The sequence below is a fragment of the Palaemon carinicauda genome, chromosome 7, assembly GCF_036898095.1.
Source record: "Palaemon carinicauda isolate YSFRI2023 chromosome 7, ASM3689809v2, whole genome shotgun sequence".
NCBI classification, from domain to species: domain Eukaryota; kingdom Metazoa; phylum Arthropoda; class Malacostraca; order Decapoda; family Palaemonidae; genus Palaemon; species Palaemon carinicauda.
Window position 1 is genome coordinate 101,944,302 of NC_090731.1, and position 17,680 is coordinate 101,961,981.

The window sequence follows — 17,680 nt, forward strand, 5'->3', positions numbered from 1 at the left end:
GCGAGCTTGCTTCGATGTTTGTGTCAGGGGTTCTTAAGAAAAGGGAACAGCTATGTACCTTCCTTTCCTCCAGCATCACACCTTGTCAAAGGTCTCAACTCCTTTTCGCTCCGCTCTCGAAGTTCCTCTTCCCCGAAGAGCTTGTTAAGGACTTGTCTGCTGCCCTGATACAAAAGGACACACATGATCTTGTGGCCTCATCGGCTCGTAAGACTAAGGTTGCTACCTCAGTCCCCAGGACTTATCGCACCCCAGTGGCTGATACTCCTGCTACGAGGTTCATACCGCCCTTTCGTGGTAGAGCCCCCAGCCGAGGAAGCTCCCGTCCAGACTCTTCCAGGAGCAAGTCTAGGAAAAGTTCCAAGGCTTCTAAAGAAAAAAACTGACTCTCCGCATCTCCAGACAGCAGTAGGAGCCAGACTCAAGATCTTCTGGCAAGCCTGGGAAAAGAGAGGTGCAGACGCCCAGTCTGTCAGTTGGCTGAGGGAGGGTTACAGGATACCATTCTGCCGCAAACCCCCTCTGACCACATCTCCCATCAACCTCTCTCCCAACTACAAAGAAGAGGACAAGAGGCTAGCGTTGCACCAGGAGGTGTCGCTCCTTGTACAGAAGAAGGCAGTGGTTATAGTCCGGGACCATCAATCCCCGGGCTTCTACAACCGTCTCTTTCTGGTGGCCAAGAAGACAGGAGGTTGGAGACCGGTGCTGGACGTCAGCGCGCTCAATGCGTATGTCACCAAGCAGACGTTCACGATGGAGACGACGAAGTCGGTCCTAGCAGCGGTCAGGCAGGAGGACTGGATGGTCTCGTTGGACCTGAAAGATGCCTACTTTCACGTTCCTATTCATCCAGACTCCCAACCTTTCCTGAGATTCGTTTTTGGAAAGGTTGTCTACCAATTCCAAGCCCTGTGTTTTGGCCTAAGCACAGCTCCTATGGTGTTTACGCATCTGATGAGGAATATAGCAAAATTCCTCCACTTATCGGACATCAGAGCCTCCCTTTACTTAGACGACTGGCTGTTGAGAGCCTCTACGAGTCGTCGCTGTCTGGAGAGTCTCAACTGGACTTTGGACTTAATCAGAGAACTGGGTCTGTTAGTCAACATAGAAAAGTCTCAGCTCATTCCCTCCCAATCCATTGTGTACCTGGGAATGGAGATTCGGAGTCAGGATTTTCGGGCTTTTCCATCGGCCCCAAGGATAAGCCAAGCCCTAGATTGCATCATGAGCATGCTGAAGAGGAGCAGTTGCTCGGTGAGACAGTGGATGAGTCTCACAGGGACCCTTTCATCACTGGCCCTGTTCGTCGAGCTAGGGAGACTCCACCTCCGCCCTCTTCAATTCCATCTTGCAGCTCATTGGGACAAGGGTTTGACTCTCGAAGCAGTCTCTATCCCAGTCACCAAAGAGATGAAGACCACTCTCTTGTGGTGGAAGACCAATCTCCTTCTCAGGGAGGGCCTATCGTTGGCTATTCAGACCCCCAATCTTCATCTCTTCTCAGATGCATCGGACTCGGGCTGGGGTGCGACCTTGAACGGACAAGAATGCTCGGGAACGTGGAACGAGGAACAGGGAACGCTCCACATCAACTGCAAGGAGCTACTAGCAGTTCATTTAGCCCTGCTGAACTTCAAGTCCCTCCTGCTAGGCAAGGTGGTGGAGGTGAACTCAGACAACACCACAGCCTTGGCTTACATCTCCAAGCAAGGAGGGACCCATTCGAGGAGCCTATACGAGATCGCAAGGGACCTCCTCATTTGGTCAAGAAGTCAAAACCTCACTTTAGTCACGAGGTTCATTCAGGGCAACATGAACGTCTCAGCAGATCGCCTAAGCAGAAGGAATCAGGTCATTCCCACGGAATGGACCCTCCACAAGAGTGTGTGCAACAGACTTTGGACCTTGTGGGGTCAACCTACCATAGATCTGTTTGCCACCTCCATGACCAAGAGACTTCCGCTGTACTGTTCCCCAGTTCCAGACCCTGCAGCAGTTCATGTGGATGCTTTTCTGCTGAACTGGTCCCATCTCGACCTTTACGCATTTCCACCGTTCAAGATAATAAACAAAGTCCTTCAGAAGTTCATCTCGCACGAAGGGACACGGCTGACGCTGGTTGCTCCCCTTTGGCCTGCAAGAGAATGGTTCACAGAGGTACTTCAATGGCTAGTCGACGTCCCCAGGACTCTACCTCTAAGAGTGGACCTTCTACGTCAACCTCACGTAGACAGGTTGCACCCAAACCTCCACGCTCTTCGGCTGACTGCCTTCAGACTGTCGAAAGATTCGCTAGAGCTAGAGGCTTTTCGAAGGAGGCAGCCAGCGCGATTGCCAGAGCAAGAAGGGTTTCCACTCGTAGAGTCTACCAATCTAAGTGGGAAGTCTTCCGGAGCTGGTGTAGAGCCAATGCAGTATCCTCTACCAATACCTCTGTGACCCAAATAGCTGACTTCCTATTACATCTTAGGAATGAGAGATCCCTTTCAGCCCCTACGATTAAAGGGTACAGGAGTATGTTGGCTTCAGTTCTCCGCCACAGAGGTTTGGACCTTTCTTCCAACAAGGACCTTCAAGACATCCTTAAGTCTTTTGAGACTTCTAAAGAGCGTCGTCTATCCACTCCAGGCTGGAACCTAGACGTAGTCTTAAGGTTCCTTATGTCACCTAGGTTCGAACCTCTCCAGTCAGCTTCCTTCAAGGACCTTACCCTCAAGACTCTTTTTCTCGTCTGCCTTGCAACAGCTAAGAGAGTCAGTGAGGTTCATGCCTTCAGCAAGAACATTGGTTTCACGACCGAATCTGCAACATGTTCTTTTCAGCTCGGATTCTTAGCTAAGAACGAACTTCCTTCACGTCCTTGGCCTAGATCGTTTGAAATACCTAGCCTCTCCAACATGGTAGGTAACGAACTAGAGAGAGTTCTTTGCCCTGTCAGAGCTCTCAAGTATTATCTTAATAGGTCTAAACCTATTCGAGGACAGTCAGAAGCCTTATGGTGTGCCATCAAGAAACCTTCGAGGCCCATGTCCAAGAACGGGGTTTCGTATTATATAAGGCTTCTGATTAGAGAAGCCCATTCTCACTTAAAGGAGGAAGACCTTGCGTTGCTGAAGGTAAGGACCCACGAAGTAAGAGCCGTAGCTACTTCGATGGCCTTTAATAAAAACCGTTCTCTGCAGAGCATAATGGATGCAACCTATCGGAGGAGCAAGTCAGTGTTTGCATCATTTTATCTTAAAGATGTCCAGTCTCTTTACGAGAACAGCTACACCCTGGGACCATTCGTAGCAGCGAGTGCAGTAGTAGGTGAGGGCTCAGCCACTACATTCCCTTAATCCCATAACCTTTTTTAACCTTTCTCTTGAATGCTTTTATTGTTGTTTTTATGGTTGTTACGGTAGGCTAAGAAGCCTTCCGCATCCTTTTGATTTGGCGGGTGGTCAATTCATTCTTGAGAAGCGCCTGGGTTAGAGGTTGTGTAGAGGTCCTTTAGTAGGGGTTGCAGCCCTATATACTTTAGCACCTTTGAGTTGATTCAGCCTCCAAGAGGAACGCTGCGCTCAGTAAGGAAGACGAACTTAAAAAAGAGGCAGAGTAACGGTTCAATTCGACTTCCTTACCAGGTACTTATTATTTCATTGTTATTTGAGATAACTGTTATATGAAATATGGGATACTTAGCTATCCTTTAATCTTGTACACTGGTTTTCACCCACCCCCCTGGGTGTGAATCAGCTACATGATTATCGGGTAAGTTTAATATTGAAAAATGTTATTTTTATTAGTAAAATAAATTTTTGAATATACTTACCCGATAATCATGATTTAATTGACCCTCCCTTCCTCCCCATAGAGAACCAGTGGACCGAGGAAAAATTGAGGAGGTGTCAACAAGAAGTACTATAGTACCTGGCCACAGGTGGCGCTGGTAAGTACACCCCCTTCTAGTATTGTGATAGCTGGCGTATCCCTCCATAGAATTCTGTCGGGCAACGGAGTTGACAGCTACATGATTATCGGGTAAGTATATTCAAAAATTTATTTTACTAATAAAAATAACATATTTCATTTTAAAAATTGAACAATTATAAGCATATAATGCAGAAACAGATGAAACGGTAAGAATGGATCTTGTGGGAGCAGATATGCTGGTTTGCATGTATTTTTTTTTTTATTTTGAATGCTTTTATCCATACATATAGGAAAATTCGATCATAGATTAAAAGGTAGTGAACTTGAAATTAAAGTAAAACACTCTAACTTAGGTAACCTACTTATGCTCTCCCATATGAATGCTCCCACAAGATCCATCCTTCCTGATGAAACAACTTTGGTTTGCTAAATAATTGCTTATTAATGAAAAATTAAGGTAAACACTTATAACTACAACCCAAGGGTAAGCTGCTGAGGATATAACATAACTACAGTATATATATACAGTATATCAAAGTTGCTGTGAGTAGCCTATCTGGAAAAAGCATGGAAACCCAATATTTACGAATTGTAGGACAGTGATAGGAATTGGTGTGTTTATTTCATATTTCTAGAGATTTTCAAGATATGCAAATATAACTTTTAAGGTATTTATTTGAAATACAATTGACGCCTCTAAATGACAAGAAAATATAGTTTTTCTAATTGATTTTGATATGCTTTTGCAAGATAGCTTCATTTCCATTGCAAATTACTGTTGACATGGTTAGGTAACTGTTGGCATGGTTATGGTACTGCTGATATGGTTAGGTTTACTGTTGACATGATTAGGTTACTGATGTACACTACTAGGAAGGTTAGGTTGGTTGTTGGGGTTTCAAATGGCAAGAATATTTTTGGTATTATTTTAGTTATGGACATTAATAAGGTAACCTAGTTCTTATACAAATCAAGTAAAACGTTAGGTTAGGTTAGATTAGGTTAAGCACAACTACAATGTGACGTGCAATAACTGGTCATATAATGCATTTGTATGCCATTTTCTCATGTAAAATTCTTGGCTCGGGTTTTCCCATTTCCAGTGTTTTTATGTATTTCGAATTCAGTATATACCTGTTTTTTGGGCTCAAGCCATGGCGTCCTGATGGAAGGTTCCTGTTTGGTAGCTTCCTTGGGTATAAGACTACTAAGATATTCCCAGAGAATTTAACCACAGGTTATCACAGAATTCTAACTTCTGGAGCGAGTATCTCAAAGGTTTCCCTTTAAGACATCGTAATACAACAGGGGACACGCATGTCTGGTCGTGCCACATAGCTATCTCCACCCCGAACAGAGTTAACGCTTCGGTGTGTAAGGGCTGAGAATAGCTGGGAGCCGTTCCACAGCTAATCTCACTCGTGGCTACTACTGATACTCGAGACGTAAACAAACGGACGCCATTGCTCTAATGACGTCACGAGCGTCTTTATCCTTTGTTTAGTAGCTGCCCTACTGAGACGGATTTTCCCTTGTGTGAACTTTATCGTTTTGCATCTTCGCTATGTCGTTACCTTCAGCCTCGCCTTCTTCTGGAAAGTTGAGTACAAGGTTCCAGTATTGTTTAATTAAGCTCTGGCCGTAAAGTAAATATTATTTTGCGAAATAATTGATGTTTTGTGGCAGAGCTGTGCCTCTACCGGACCCGCCATTTTATGGCGTCGTTGTTGTTTTGCATGTCTTATTTAGTTAGCCACAACAACGCTTCCGGCCTTATATACTAATCGAATACATTAGTTTATTTAGTCTTCATAGCTAGGAACTTTTATTTCGTGTTTAGACGCTTTTTATCGGTCATCGATTGACCTCATACCAGTCGGCTACTATAGCCCCCAGGCCAGGAGCCTATATACAAGTGTTCATGCATGAATTATCAGTGATCCTAGACTAAGTTATGAAGATAGTGGCATTATTATTATACAATACTTTTGACTAGTGATGCAAATGTTTTCGCCTTCAGGGACCATATAGGGGATAGGCTAGTCAGTGATTCTTACTAGCCTAACCTAACCTTAGGACCCCTATATGCTTCCTTCATCCCCTGCCTTGGCATTCCCTCTAATTAGCCTTGATCCCTTTTCTGAGTAAAGGGATTCATTGTCTAATAGAGTATTATATCGCCTCTCAGTCCTCCCTAAAGGAATGAACCCCCTTTAGGATTGCGTCTGAGAGTGAGGTTAGGCTAGCCTACCTCTATGGCTAGGATAGTCCGCGACTTTCCTGCGATAGCGATACGTCTTCTTCCCTGCCTAGTTCAGGACTTTTAGCCCTGATCTAGGTCGGGTTAGGAAGGTTTCTCTGTTCCTTGCTGAAACTGTACTCTTGCACCGTTTTAGCCGATCAGCCTAATCTTAGGTTAGGGAGTGTCCTCCCTTCCCTTTGTGGCCGCTCTGGTACAGAAACCCTTCCTGGGAAGACCCCTCTCTTCTCCCTCCCCACCTATCTCTTGTATAGCCTAGCCTATGCTTAGGTTAGTTTATACTCATCTGTCCCCTGTCCTACAACTCCTCCTTAGGGTGGATGAGTAGGGCTACCCGAGCTTCCTTGTGCAGTCCGCTCTGGTACATATACCTTCATAGTGTCCTATAAGGTTAGTTCCTAGTGTAGCTCTGCATAAGGGAGTCTCCCCCCCCCCCCATCTTGGGTGTTCCCTAGTCCTCCCTTGGGCTACCTGCTCCCGGTCCCTAGTGACCCCTGCATATGGATGATAGAGCCTGTCTCTATCATGGGTACTCCCCCTCAGGGAGGGGGAGGGATGTCTGGAACCCTGAAGGTACTTCCTGCATCCTTCCCTCCTCCCCCTGTCTCTCTATCTATCTGGGTGCCGGTCTCTTGCCGCCTCTTATGCCGGCAATACCTGCCTCTTGGTGACTTCCCTACCCTTGCCGCCAGCCCCCCGTGTTCCGAGGGACTGCCGGCTGCCGCCGGCTACTACCGGCGGCTCTCCTACTCCTATCTAATCGTCCGCTTGCCGGTCGATCTCCGGAGTGCCGGCATATACTGCCGGCAACCCGATACTACCTGTACCATCCTTACCCCAGTCACCAATCCGGCATCCTCCGGCTGCCGGAGCCGCCGCTCCCTGCCGGCGTGCCGCCGTTGTGCCGGCGGCCGCCATCCTGGTATCTAACTGACTTTTGAAAATTGTCTGTTCTAATGCCAGAATCTATGCTGGAGCGAGCTCCGGCGTGCCGGCGGCTTGCCGGATACCCCGGAGGCGTCAAGAATACTTGCACCCCCTCTCTGTAGCTATCATAAGACTAAGATAGCCCTACCTGGCAAATAGATAAGCTGCTTTGCTTCTAAGATCAGTACCTAGTACTGCTCTATTAGTGATCATGCTGTCTCTTTGCATTCTTCTATTTCCAGCATGCTATGTGCATCTTAGCACGGCTGGTTGCCAGAAGCAGTTACCCTTAATGAGACCTTCTGGCTCTTATCTGGGAACCGAATGAATTCGATCCCAACCTTGTCCTTGGCTTTCCATGGAGTTCCAATATAATGGGAATCCTAGGAAACTGTATCCAATGATCTCGGTCATTTGGATTATCCCAGGACCAAGCCTATGGTAACCAGCCGGGCGAGATGCATGGAGCGTGTTCTCCTTTACTGTTTCACTCTCTATGCATCACACCTTATAAGTTAAAATTAATGATTAATATTAACTTAATTTAAGAGCCATTCCTATGACTCCCCCATACTCATTTTCTCTTTCTTCCACAGGAGGAGCAGATGAAGTGCGATTTCGCATACTGTGCCGTGAAACGCTCCCAGTTTTACGGACATACGGCGTGCAGGACTCACGCCCCTTGCTCAGACAAGAGAGGGGATTGGAAGTTCTGGAATCCACTGGATTGTACGGTCTGCCAGGCCTACCTAGTTGAGGCCTTCCATAACCCTCCCTCAGCGGAGGTTAGAGACATTGCTCGTGAGAAACTGCGCAAGTGGGTGCGTGGTTTTCAGAGGAATGCCACTGGACCGTACCTGGCCACCGAAGAACTGAGGTCCCTGCTGTTCCCTAAGGCCTCCCCTGATTCAGTGGTTCCAAAGGAAGCAATCCCCACTGTCCAAATTACGGTGGAACCTGATGTGGTCATGGCTCAGTCCATGCACGAGTGTCGCCTAGATTCCGAAGAGGATGAACAGATCTCTGACGTCTCGGAAGACACGGAGAAGACGCTTATGGCTCAAGGAGCCGAAGAGGACGAAGACAAGGTGGAATACACCGAGTCGGAGATTGGAGCTACTCCCTCGTCCATCCCTCCGCCTACTCCTACACCGACGGATGTGTCCATTCCGTCTACCTCCTCGACCCCGGATCCTTCTTCCTCTACACAAGAACTGATCCGACTGATTAGAGCTGTCATGGACGACAGACTGAAGGAGAACCAGGAGTCCATCAGGTCTATGATTGGATCCAGAGAACCGAAGAAGATCTCGGTTAAGGATCTCCCAGCTTGCTCTCATGCCAACCCGTGGAGGTATGCAGAGCATATGGTTATTGCGACCGGCAGGATCTTTGTTAGTGACAAAATCGGCACGGTCCCGTTGGAAGATGTGGAATTCTTCCCAAGCTTCGAGGCCTACCCGGACTGTTACGTCCGGCTTCGTTCTGAACCTGCCTCGAAGGAGGAGACCGAACCTAAGGAAGAGATAGTGTTCGATCTCGCTAAGGCCCAGGCTATGCTAGCCTCCGCATTTAAGAGCAGGGGCTTTACCTGCTCTAAGCTTCCTGCCTTGAGCAAGAAGCATCCTACTTATGTCGCTCCCGACACTGCGATTCTTCCATTTTTGGAAAAGGCCTTGGCTGCATGCCTTAAGGCGGCGGAAGAAGGGAAACCCTGCCCTGCACTGGAGGAGTGCAGACCCTTCTCCATCGTAACGCCCCCTGACACTAGACAATGGAAAGATGTCCAACATACTTTCGTTGTGGGTAGGCTTGATCCTGACGTTGCCGGACGTCAGTTTAATGAAGACCTCCCTAAGCTCAATGATCACCTCCTTCGCCGGGAACAAGACACGAAGGAGAGGCTTGCAGCGTCTCTTTCTCATCAAGTCCAACTTGAAGTTATGGCCTGTGACACAGCAGTACCAGATCACTACATGGTACTGGCCAAATCCCACTTACTGACGGTAATGAAGGACTTGTACCATTTCATAAAGGCTCGTAGAGCCTGTCGTGAATTCGTGTTTGTCGGTGCCACCGTGAAACACGAACCCCGGAGGCTGATTTCCTCCAACATCTGGGGAAAGCACCTGTTTCCTTCGGACCTTGTCAAGGAAATAACGGACAGAGCCGCCACGGAGAATAGGAACCTTCTCCACAAGTGGGGCATGTCCAGGAAAAGGAAAACCTCTCAGGACGATGGACCTCAGCCTAAGAGGAAACCTCAAAAACCGAAACCCCAGCAACGTCAACAAAGACGTCAGTTTCCGGGACCCGCTACCTCCCAAGTGGTTGCCCAACCACAACAGACCTTTCAATTGGTCCCCCAACCGGTGTTGTCACAGTCACCGGTCTTCACCCCTGCCTTTGAACAGCCAACCACTACCTTTCATGCCAGAGGTAGAGGCTCGTCCAGGGGTGCAAGCAGAGACGCCTCTCGTCGTCCCTCCAGAGGTAGAGGAGGAAAGGGAGCTAGCGGCCGAGGCAACAAGTCCTCGGGACACCAGAAGCAATGAAGTGCTTCCGGTGGGAGGAAGACTCCGCCAATTCCAGGATCGTTGGACCTTCGATCCTTGGGCACACAGCATCATCAAGAACGGTCTAGGCTGGAGTTGGGTGCAACCACCCCCAATCTTCCAGCGGTTCTTCCAACAATCGACCCCCATTCTGGAAGAATATGTTCTAGACCTCTTGAACAAGAAGGTGATAAGGAAGGTAAAGTCCACCAGGTTCCAAGGGAGACTGTTTTGCGTTCCCAAGAAGGACTCAGACAAGCTCAGAGTCATTCTGGACTTATCCCCCCTCAACAAGTTCATAGAGAACAACAAATTCAAGATGCTGACGCTTCAACAAATAAGGACCCTTCTGCCTCAAGGTTCCTACACGGTCTCTATAGACCTGGCGGATGCCTATTGGCACATTCCAATGAACCATCACGCTTCCTCCTACCTAGGATTTCGACTCCAAAGGAAAAGCTACGCCTTCCGGGCCATGCCATTCGGCCTCAATGTGGCCCCTCGGATCTTCACAAAGCTGGCGGATGCCATAGTACAACAGCTCCGCCTAAGAAACGTCCAGGTGATGGCCTACCTCGACGACTGGCTAGTCTGGGCTCCATCGCCCGAAGAGTGTACAAAGTCTTGCGACGAAGTTACCCAGTACCTAGAACACCTGGGATTCAAGATCAACGAGAAGAAATCTCGCCTCTCTCCAGCTCAGAAGTTTCAGTGGCTGGGAATCCACTGGAATCTTCAGTCACACCGCCTTTCCATCCCCCAGAAGAAAAGGAAGGAAATAGCAGGGTCTGTCAAGCGACTACTGAAATCCAAACGCATTTCAAGACGACAGCAGGAACGAGTTCTAGGCTCTCTACAATTCGCCTCAGTGACAAACCCAGTGCTTCGTGCACAGCTAAAGGATGCCGCGGGAGTCTGGAGACGATCGGCATCCATCGCTCGAAGAGACCTCAAGAGACGGCTTCCAAACAGACTTCGACGCCTCCTAAAGCCGTGGTCGGAAGCAATGGCCCTGAAAAGGTCCATTCCTCTCCAACACCCTCCTCCATCACTCAACATCCACACGGATGCCTCACTGGAGGGCTGGGGAGGTCACTCCCACCTGAAACAAGCTCAAGGGACCTGGTCTCCACTATTCAAGACGTTCCACATAAACATCTTGGAGGCCATGGCGGTCCTTCTTACTCTGAAGAAGCTATCCCCGCCGCCCTCGATCCACATCCGTCTAACCCTAGACAACTCGGTGGTAGTTCGTTGTCTCAATCGCCAGGGCTCAAGATCGCCCCAGATAAATCAGGTGCTTCTCCCAATCTTCCGTCTGGCGGAGAAGAAGAAGTGGCACCTGTCTGCAGTTCACCTACAAGGATTCCGCAACGTGACAGCGGATGCTCTATCTCGGTCAAACCCGATAGAGTCGGAATGGTCTCTAGACGCAAGATCATTCTCCTTCATCTCTCATCAAGTCCCAGAACTTCAGATAGATCTCTTTGCAACGAGCGACAACAATCAACTTCCTCTGTACGTAGCCCCGTACGAGGACCCCAAAGCAGAAGCGGTGGACGCCATGTCACTGGACTGGAACAGATGGTCGAAGATATACCTGTTCCCTCCCACCAACCTTCTGTTGAAAGTCCTCTCCAAACTGAGAACCTTCAAAGGGACAGCGGCCCTAGTGGCTCCCAAGTGGCCCCGGAGCAACTGGTACCCCCTGGTCCTGGAGCTGCAGCCCAAGCTGATCCCTCTCCCGGGCCCAGTTCTCTCTCAACAAGTACAGAAGTCGACTGTCTTCGCTTCATCATCGAAAATCAAGGACCTTCATCTCATGATTTTCTCTCCCTTGCCGCAAAGAAGAGGTTTGGGATCTCGAAGAAAAGTCTAGACTTCCTAGAGGAATACAAGACCGAATCCACGAGACGGCAATATGAATCATCCTGGAGGAAATGGGTCTCCTTTGTTAAAGCAAAAAATCCTAAAGAAATCACCATTGATTTCTGTATGTCCTTCTTCATTCACCTTCATGGACAAGGATTAGCAGCCAATACGATTTCAACCTGCAAATCGGCTTTGACTAGACCAATTCTATATGCTTTCCAAATTGATCTGTCCAACGACATCTTTAACAAACTGCCGAAAGCATGTGCTCGCCTACGCCCAGCACCCCCTCCGAAACCGATCTCCTGGTCACTAGACAAGGTGCTCCATTTCGCCTCCAACTTGGACAACGATTCATGCCCCCTCAAGGATCTGACTCAGAAAGTTATATTTTTATTTGCTCTCGCCTCGGGAGCTCGAGTCAGCGAAATAGTGGCACTATCAAGAGAAGAGGGACACATCCTGTTTGCTGATTCAGGAGAAGTGACCCTCTCCCCTGATCCGACGTTTCTCGCCAAAAATGAATTACCCACCAAAAGATGGGGCCCTTGGAGAATATGCCCCCTGAAGGAGGATGTCTCTCTATGTCCAGTAGAGAGCCTCAAGGTCTATCTTCGCAGAACTTCAAACTTTGGTGGAGGCCAACTCTTCAAAGGAGAAACATCGGGCAGCGACCTGTCACTGAAACAATTAAGAGCGAAAATCACCTACTTCATTCGCAGAGCGGATCCGAACAGTACACCCGCTGGTCATGATCCTAGAAAAGTGGCATCTTCTCTGAACTTCTTTCAGAGCATGGACTTTGAGAGCCTTAAAAACTTTACGGGCTGGAAGTCCTCGCGAGTTTTCTTTAAACATTATGCGAAACAAGTGCACGAAATCAAACATTTTGTGGTAGCCGCAGGTAGTGTTATGAAACCTGCACCTAACTCTGCGTAGAACAGTGAGTTATTTGGGACTCTAACTCTTCGGGTGCCTATGTTGACCCTCGAGTGATTCATAGTGATGTCTAAAAACACTTAGTGCTTTTATAACTGTTCTTATCCCAGGTGAAATGTCATAGTGTTACACAAGTGCCGCATGCCTTGAGCATGATGTGTTATTTAAAGACTTGCGTTCCTCGAGAACGAGTACCTACTAATCCTGAAATTCCCTTTCAGATTCAAGAGCAAGCCTTTATTTCTATGTACATTGTTATTACTGTAAATGAACTTTACTTTTGCTGTAAATTATTTAATTTCTGCATTGTGAAATAAAATTTCTATTTTATTACTTATGCGTCTCTTTCAGCTCCTACTTACTATGAAATACATACTGTCATAGTTTTATTTATTCCTCCTTTCTTATGGTCATGAAGAATTTAAGATATCTATCCTTAAATTATATTCACCTTGCCTCAGTAAGGTTCCTACTCGAATACTTACTTCTGATAATCAGGAGATGAATCCTACACACAGTGCCCAACCACCACTGACCCACTCAGAATGTTCCTATACAAATATCAAACATTCTGCTTCATCTCTAAGCTCTTAAAAAGCTCTTCTGTCAAGATGAATAGTCCTTCAATACCACTTTGACGTCGGCATAGCCCATGGGAACTTCCTACCAATGGGGGGCAGGATACTTCGTTCCTATGGTTCTTATCTAAGATTACTTTGCTATTTTGTCAATGCCTAGGCACTTAACTCTGGGGGGAAAATCTACCACGATACATTGATTCTCTGGTACTCTTCCATCAGGACGCCATGGCTTGAGCCCAAAAAACGGATTTTGAGCGAAGCGAAAAATCTATTTTTGGGTGAGATAGCCATGGCGTCCTGATGGACCCTCCCTACTACTTCGTCAGTTTGTTCCCACCCTACACAATTGTATCATGGTGATGGGCAGCAACTGGCGCCAGGATAAAGACGCTCGTGACGTCATTAGAGCAATGGCGTCCGTTTGTTTACGTCTCGAGTATCAGTAGTAGCCACGAGTGAGATTAGCTGTGGAACGGCTCCCAGCTATTCTCAGCCCTTACACACCGAAGCGTTAACTCTGTTCGGGGTGGAGATAGCTATGTGGCACGACCAGACATGCGTGTCCCCTGTTGTATTACGATGTCTTAAAGGGAAACCTTTGAGATACTCGCTCCAGAAGTTAGAATTCTGTGATAACCTGTGGTTAAATTCTCTGGGAATATCTTAGTAGTCTTATACCCAAGGAAGCTACCAAACAGGAACCTTCCATCAGGACGCCATGGCTATCTCACCCAAAAATAGATTTTTCGCTTCGCTCAAAATCCGTTTACCGGTCCATTTTTATATGTTTGAGTGTTATATTTAGTTTTTTTCCTCCATTTTGCACTGTTTTTACCTACTTTGTCTCCCCCACCCAAAACCACGCTTCCCAAGGAGGTTCCCCCAGATTGTTATCTATAGGGGGAGGGGTGGTGGAAGGATAAGTATTCATTTGCGATGGAATTGAAACTCAAAATCATTCAAATCACATCATAATACAACAGCAAAACCTATATTTTATGTTGAAAGCAATTAATGTCCATAAGTAAAAAAATACCATATTTATTTCTAGTCGAAAATCACATATAAATACATTTTTTTTCCGCTTAGGAGGCGTCCATCGTATTGTAAATATTTTCCCATATCTATTTCGGTAAATGTGTTGGAGACCTACGCGCTCGATTTAAAAGTTTCTAAAAGTAGAAAACGAAAGAAAACAGTAAATTAGAGCTACAGTTACCTTGAAACTGTGAGATAATCCTCCTACAACCACCTAACTCTTACACAGAAAATGTAAGCATAAACCTACTACTACAATTATGGGGGACCCCAGTGGGAAGCGGGGTTTTTGGGTGGGGGGAGGAGGAGAAAAGTGATTTTTCGGGGCACTACCGAACCTAATACAACTACCTACCCTACCCTGGGGGCCATGTACCCCTACCTAGGCCTACCGGGGGGGGCTCCGCCCCCCCTGCGACCCCCCCTTAAGGCCACAGTAATTTTCAGGGCACCACCGAACCTAAGACACCCACCTAACCTAGCCTATGGGGCCCTGTACCCCTACCTAGGCCTACCGGGGGGGGGGGGGGGGGGGGCTCCTCCCCCCCTGCGACCCCCCCTTAAGGCCACATTGAGTTTCAGTTCAAACGAAACAAATTCAAATGAAAACGCCTTTTGCAAAAAAAGGAACACAAACTTCAAATTGCACCTCCTCTTTCTTTTCCCACGAGTAACCACACTACGATCACACCGGAATGCTAATTTGTTGTAATCTATACGGCACACATTTTCACAATTAGGGCACTTTTTCTCTGCCAAAATCAAACCATGACGTTGAGCAAATGCAATTAGCAAATCAACTTTCCCTGAATAATGTACACAAAAATCCCCATAAGAAATAAAGCAATTGACACAAGTGACACAGTCGGAACGGGATGAAGGTCCTGCTAATTGCTCCATACTTCACGGCAAAATGAGCTTTTCAGTTTGAAGGGAGATCCGAGACGTGCAAAAATATTCCTCCGCGGAACTTCACGTAAACTGTGGTAACTGGTGGAAAAATAGCAGGGATAAGTGAAGTAATAAGTGTCAGCATTGGCTAGATTTGTAAAAACCGCCATGATTGGTTTTCAAACAGTGTGACATCAAGAAAACACCTGTTATTGGTTAGAATAGCATTGAGACCTAGTTTGCCATACGCAGTAAGGCGGTGAAACAGCCTATTTTAGCCAAGACATCACACAGTAAACAAAAACAAACACTTAGAAAAAATCCAAGTGAAACATAACTATACACACGAATATCTTCGTTAAATAGAAGCTGCTCATATATTGACTATTATATAAGCGTTCTATATGATATAATAGTGAATTGTAGGTGTTTAAATTCTTCAAGATCTTCCGCGGAGCTCTCCTACACATTTACCTTTATTTCGGAATAACACTGCACCGACTTTCAATTTTGCTTTGGTCTATTTTATTTTTTCATTTTCTCTAAAAGTCATCATGTACTTTGTAAGAGATGTAATGATTTTATTACCTTTCTTTATTCTGAGGAAAAGAACGAAAAATCAGATGGGGAAAATCATTTTTCGTCTTATTGCAAACCACACACACGGGTGATGATGGCTACACCCACTCATGATTGAAATTGAATGCCCCGCTTTGTAAACAAACAGACGATGTAGGGAAGTGCAATGCTACTGCCATCTTCATTTCATGCCGGGTACTAATTTGTATGCGGCCGCGGCTGTGGCTGGAGCTTCCCATCTTTCGTGTATTGTCTTTGATCATAACCTTCTCTAAGTCAATAAATACTATATGTAATTCCTTTTGGCCTCCTCTATATTTTTCCATCAACTGCCGTAATGCAAACATTGCATCCGTCATGCTTCTGCCTGTCATAAATCGAAACTGCTCTTCTCCAATCTTGGTCTTATCCATTATCCTACGCTCTATAATCCTTTCCCAGAGCTTCATAGTATGTGGGAGGAGTTTGATTGCTCTATAATTATTATAATTTTGTACATCCCTCTTTTCTTTAGATATGGGTATTAAAAAGCTATTCCTCCCCATTCTGGGCATCTTTTCTTTCCGGTGTATCTTTTTCATCAGATCCCACAGCATATCCACTCCAAATTCCCCCAAGTATTTCCAGATTTCCACTGAGATCTAATCAGGTATCATAGGTTTTCCATTTTCCATCTTGCTGAGGGTAACCTTAATTTTTTCTCTATCTATATCTCTTACCATTCCTAAATTTGGATTTCCATCTGCAATTATAGATCTCGGATTTTCTTCATTTAGCAATCTTTCAAAATATTGCTTCCACCTTCCTTTTATATAACTGGAGCTACACATCACCACTCCATCCTCATTCTTTATCTGCTTAATGTGGGTAGTATCTTTGGTCGCTTTATTTTTTTCTTTAGCACTCTTGTAAATCTTCTTTTGACTCTCCTTTGTGTCCAAATCTTCATATACATTATCCAATGCTTGTTGTTTTGTTTGTGCCACCGCCACTTCTTTCTCTGATAATCTACTTCTCTCCTTATCTTCTTCAGTGGCTGTTTCATCATATCTTTTCTTTGCATTTCTCTTCATCTTGATTTTTTTCTTGTACATAATTATTCCACCATCAACTTTCTTTGTCATGGCCTTTTTCCTGTTGACATCCCTAAAACGTCTCTGCCAACTCTTTTCAGAATACTGCTGTTACGTTCCCACCACTCATCCACATCCTCATAATCCCAGCTGCCAAGACACCTGGAGAGCAAGCCCGCCCTGCTAGGTGCCGATCCCAAGCCCGGATAAATAAGGACGGTTGACATCACGAAGGGCATCCGGTTGTAAAAATCCATGCCAAAACCCATGGAATGGAAGCCGTTGTAGTTTAGGTGTGATTCTTCACAGCAAATTTACTTTTCAGAAAAACATTAAGTCTTTCCTTTCATCATAAGCACATTTAAATTGGCTTATTGAGAGAGTCTTGTCAGATTTTCGACGACCGGTCTATAATGAAGCAATGTTTAACTCTTTCTTTCTACCTTGTTTGGTGCATTGTTCTCCAAGGTGGTAGGACAATTGCGTACTGGACATTGCGTCCCGGAGAGTTGTGTCCCGGGCAATTGCGTCCCCGGACAATTGCGTCCCCGGACTTTTTCGTCCCGGCAATTTGCGTACCTGTACTTGTTTTTAGTGACCGGGTAATATTTGTTAAAAGATACGGAAGTGACTCTCTGTCTATCTGTATGTATGTATGTATGTATGTGCGTTATCGCTCAATTACAGAACTACTAATTATTGTATATAAGATATACGGCATAAAACCACTGAAGTACAGAACTGAAAATTACTGTACTTAACTATCATTTTACTTTTGTGTTTACGTAGACCTTTTGAAAACAATTCCTGATTTCTGTAGAAGCAGAAGAGACATTTAGTTCAAGGAAGTTCAACCTTAGTTTTCTTTTTGATTTATTTCGGTTACATAGTGGCGAATTGCTAAGCTATTTTTTTTCTTTAATTGTGTAATATATTGTATAATTTCATTAATTTCTGGATTTTTTTTTCTAACGAGAAATAAGATGGTCACTATTCGCCTACAGTCATTCATTGATCAGTACAATTCCGAAAACAAATTTTCTT

The 17,680-nt window shown here is 45.9% G+C and overlaps 1 protein-coding gene across 1 annotated transcript; it reads right to left on the reverse strand.

Annotated features, from left to right (window-relative positions):
• Positions 1 to 16,204: 16,204 nt before the first annotated feature.
• LOC137644460 (uncharacterized) lies at positions 16,205 to 16,687 on the reverse strand. The gene has a single exon (XM_068377436.1). It carries the CDS (start codon positions 16,685 to 16,687, stop codon positions 16,205 to 16,207), a length of 483 nt encoding a protein of 160 aa, XP_068233537.1.
• Positions 16,688 to 17,680: the final 993 nt, after the last annotated feature.

What these genes read in the sequence shown, in the direction of transcription:
- LOC137644460 (XM_068377436.1), bottom strand. Translation starts at nt 16,687, where the DNA reads ATGACAAAGAAAGTTGATGGTGGAATAATTATGTACAAGAAAAAAATC.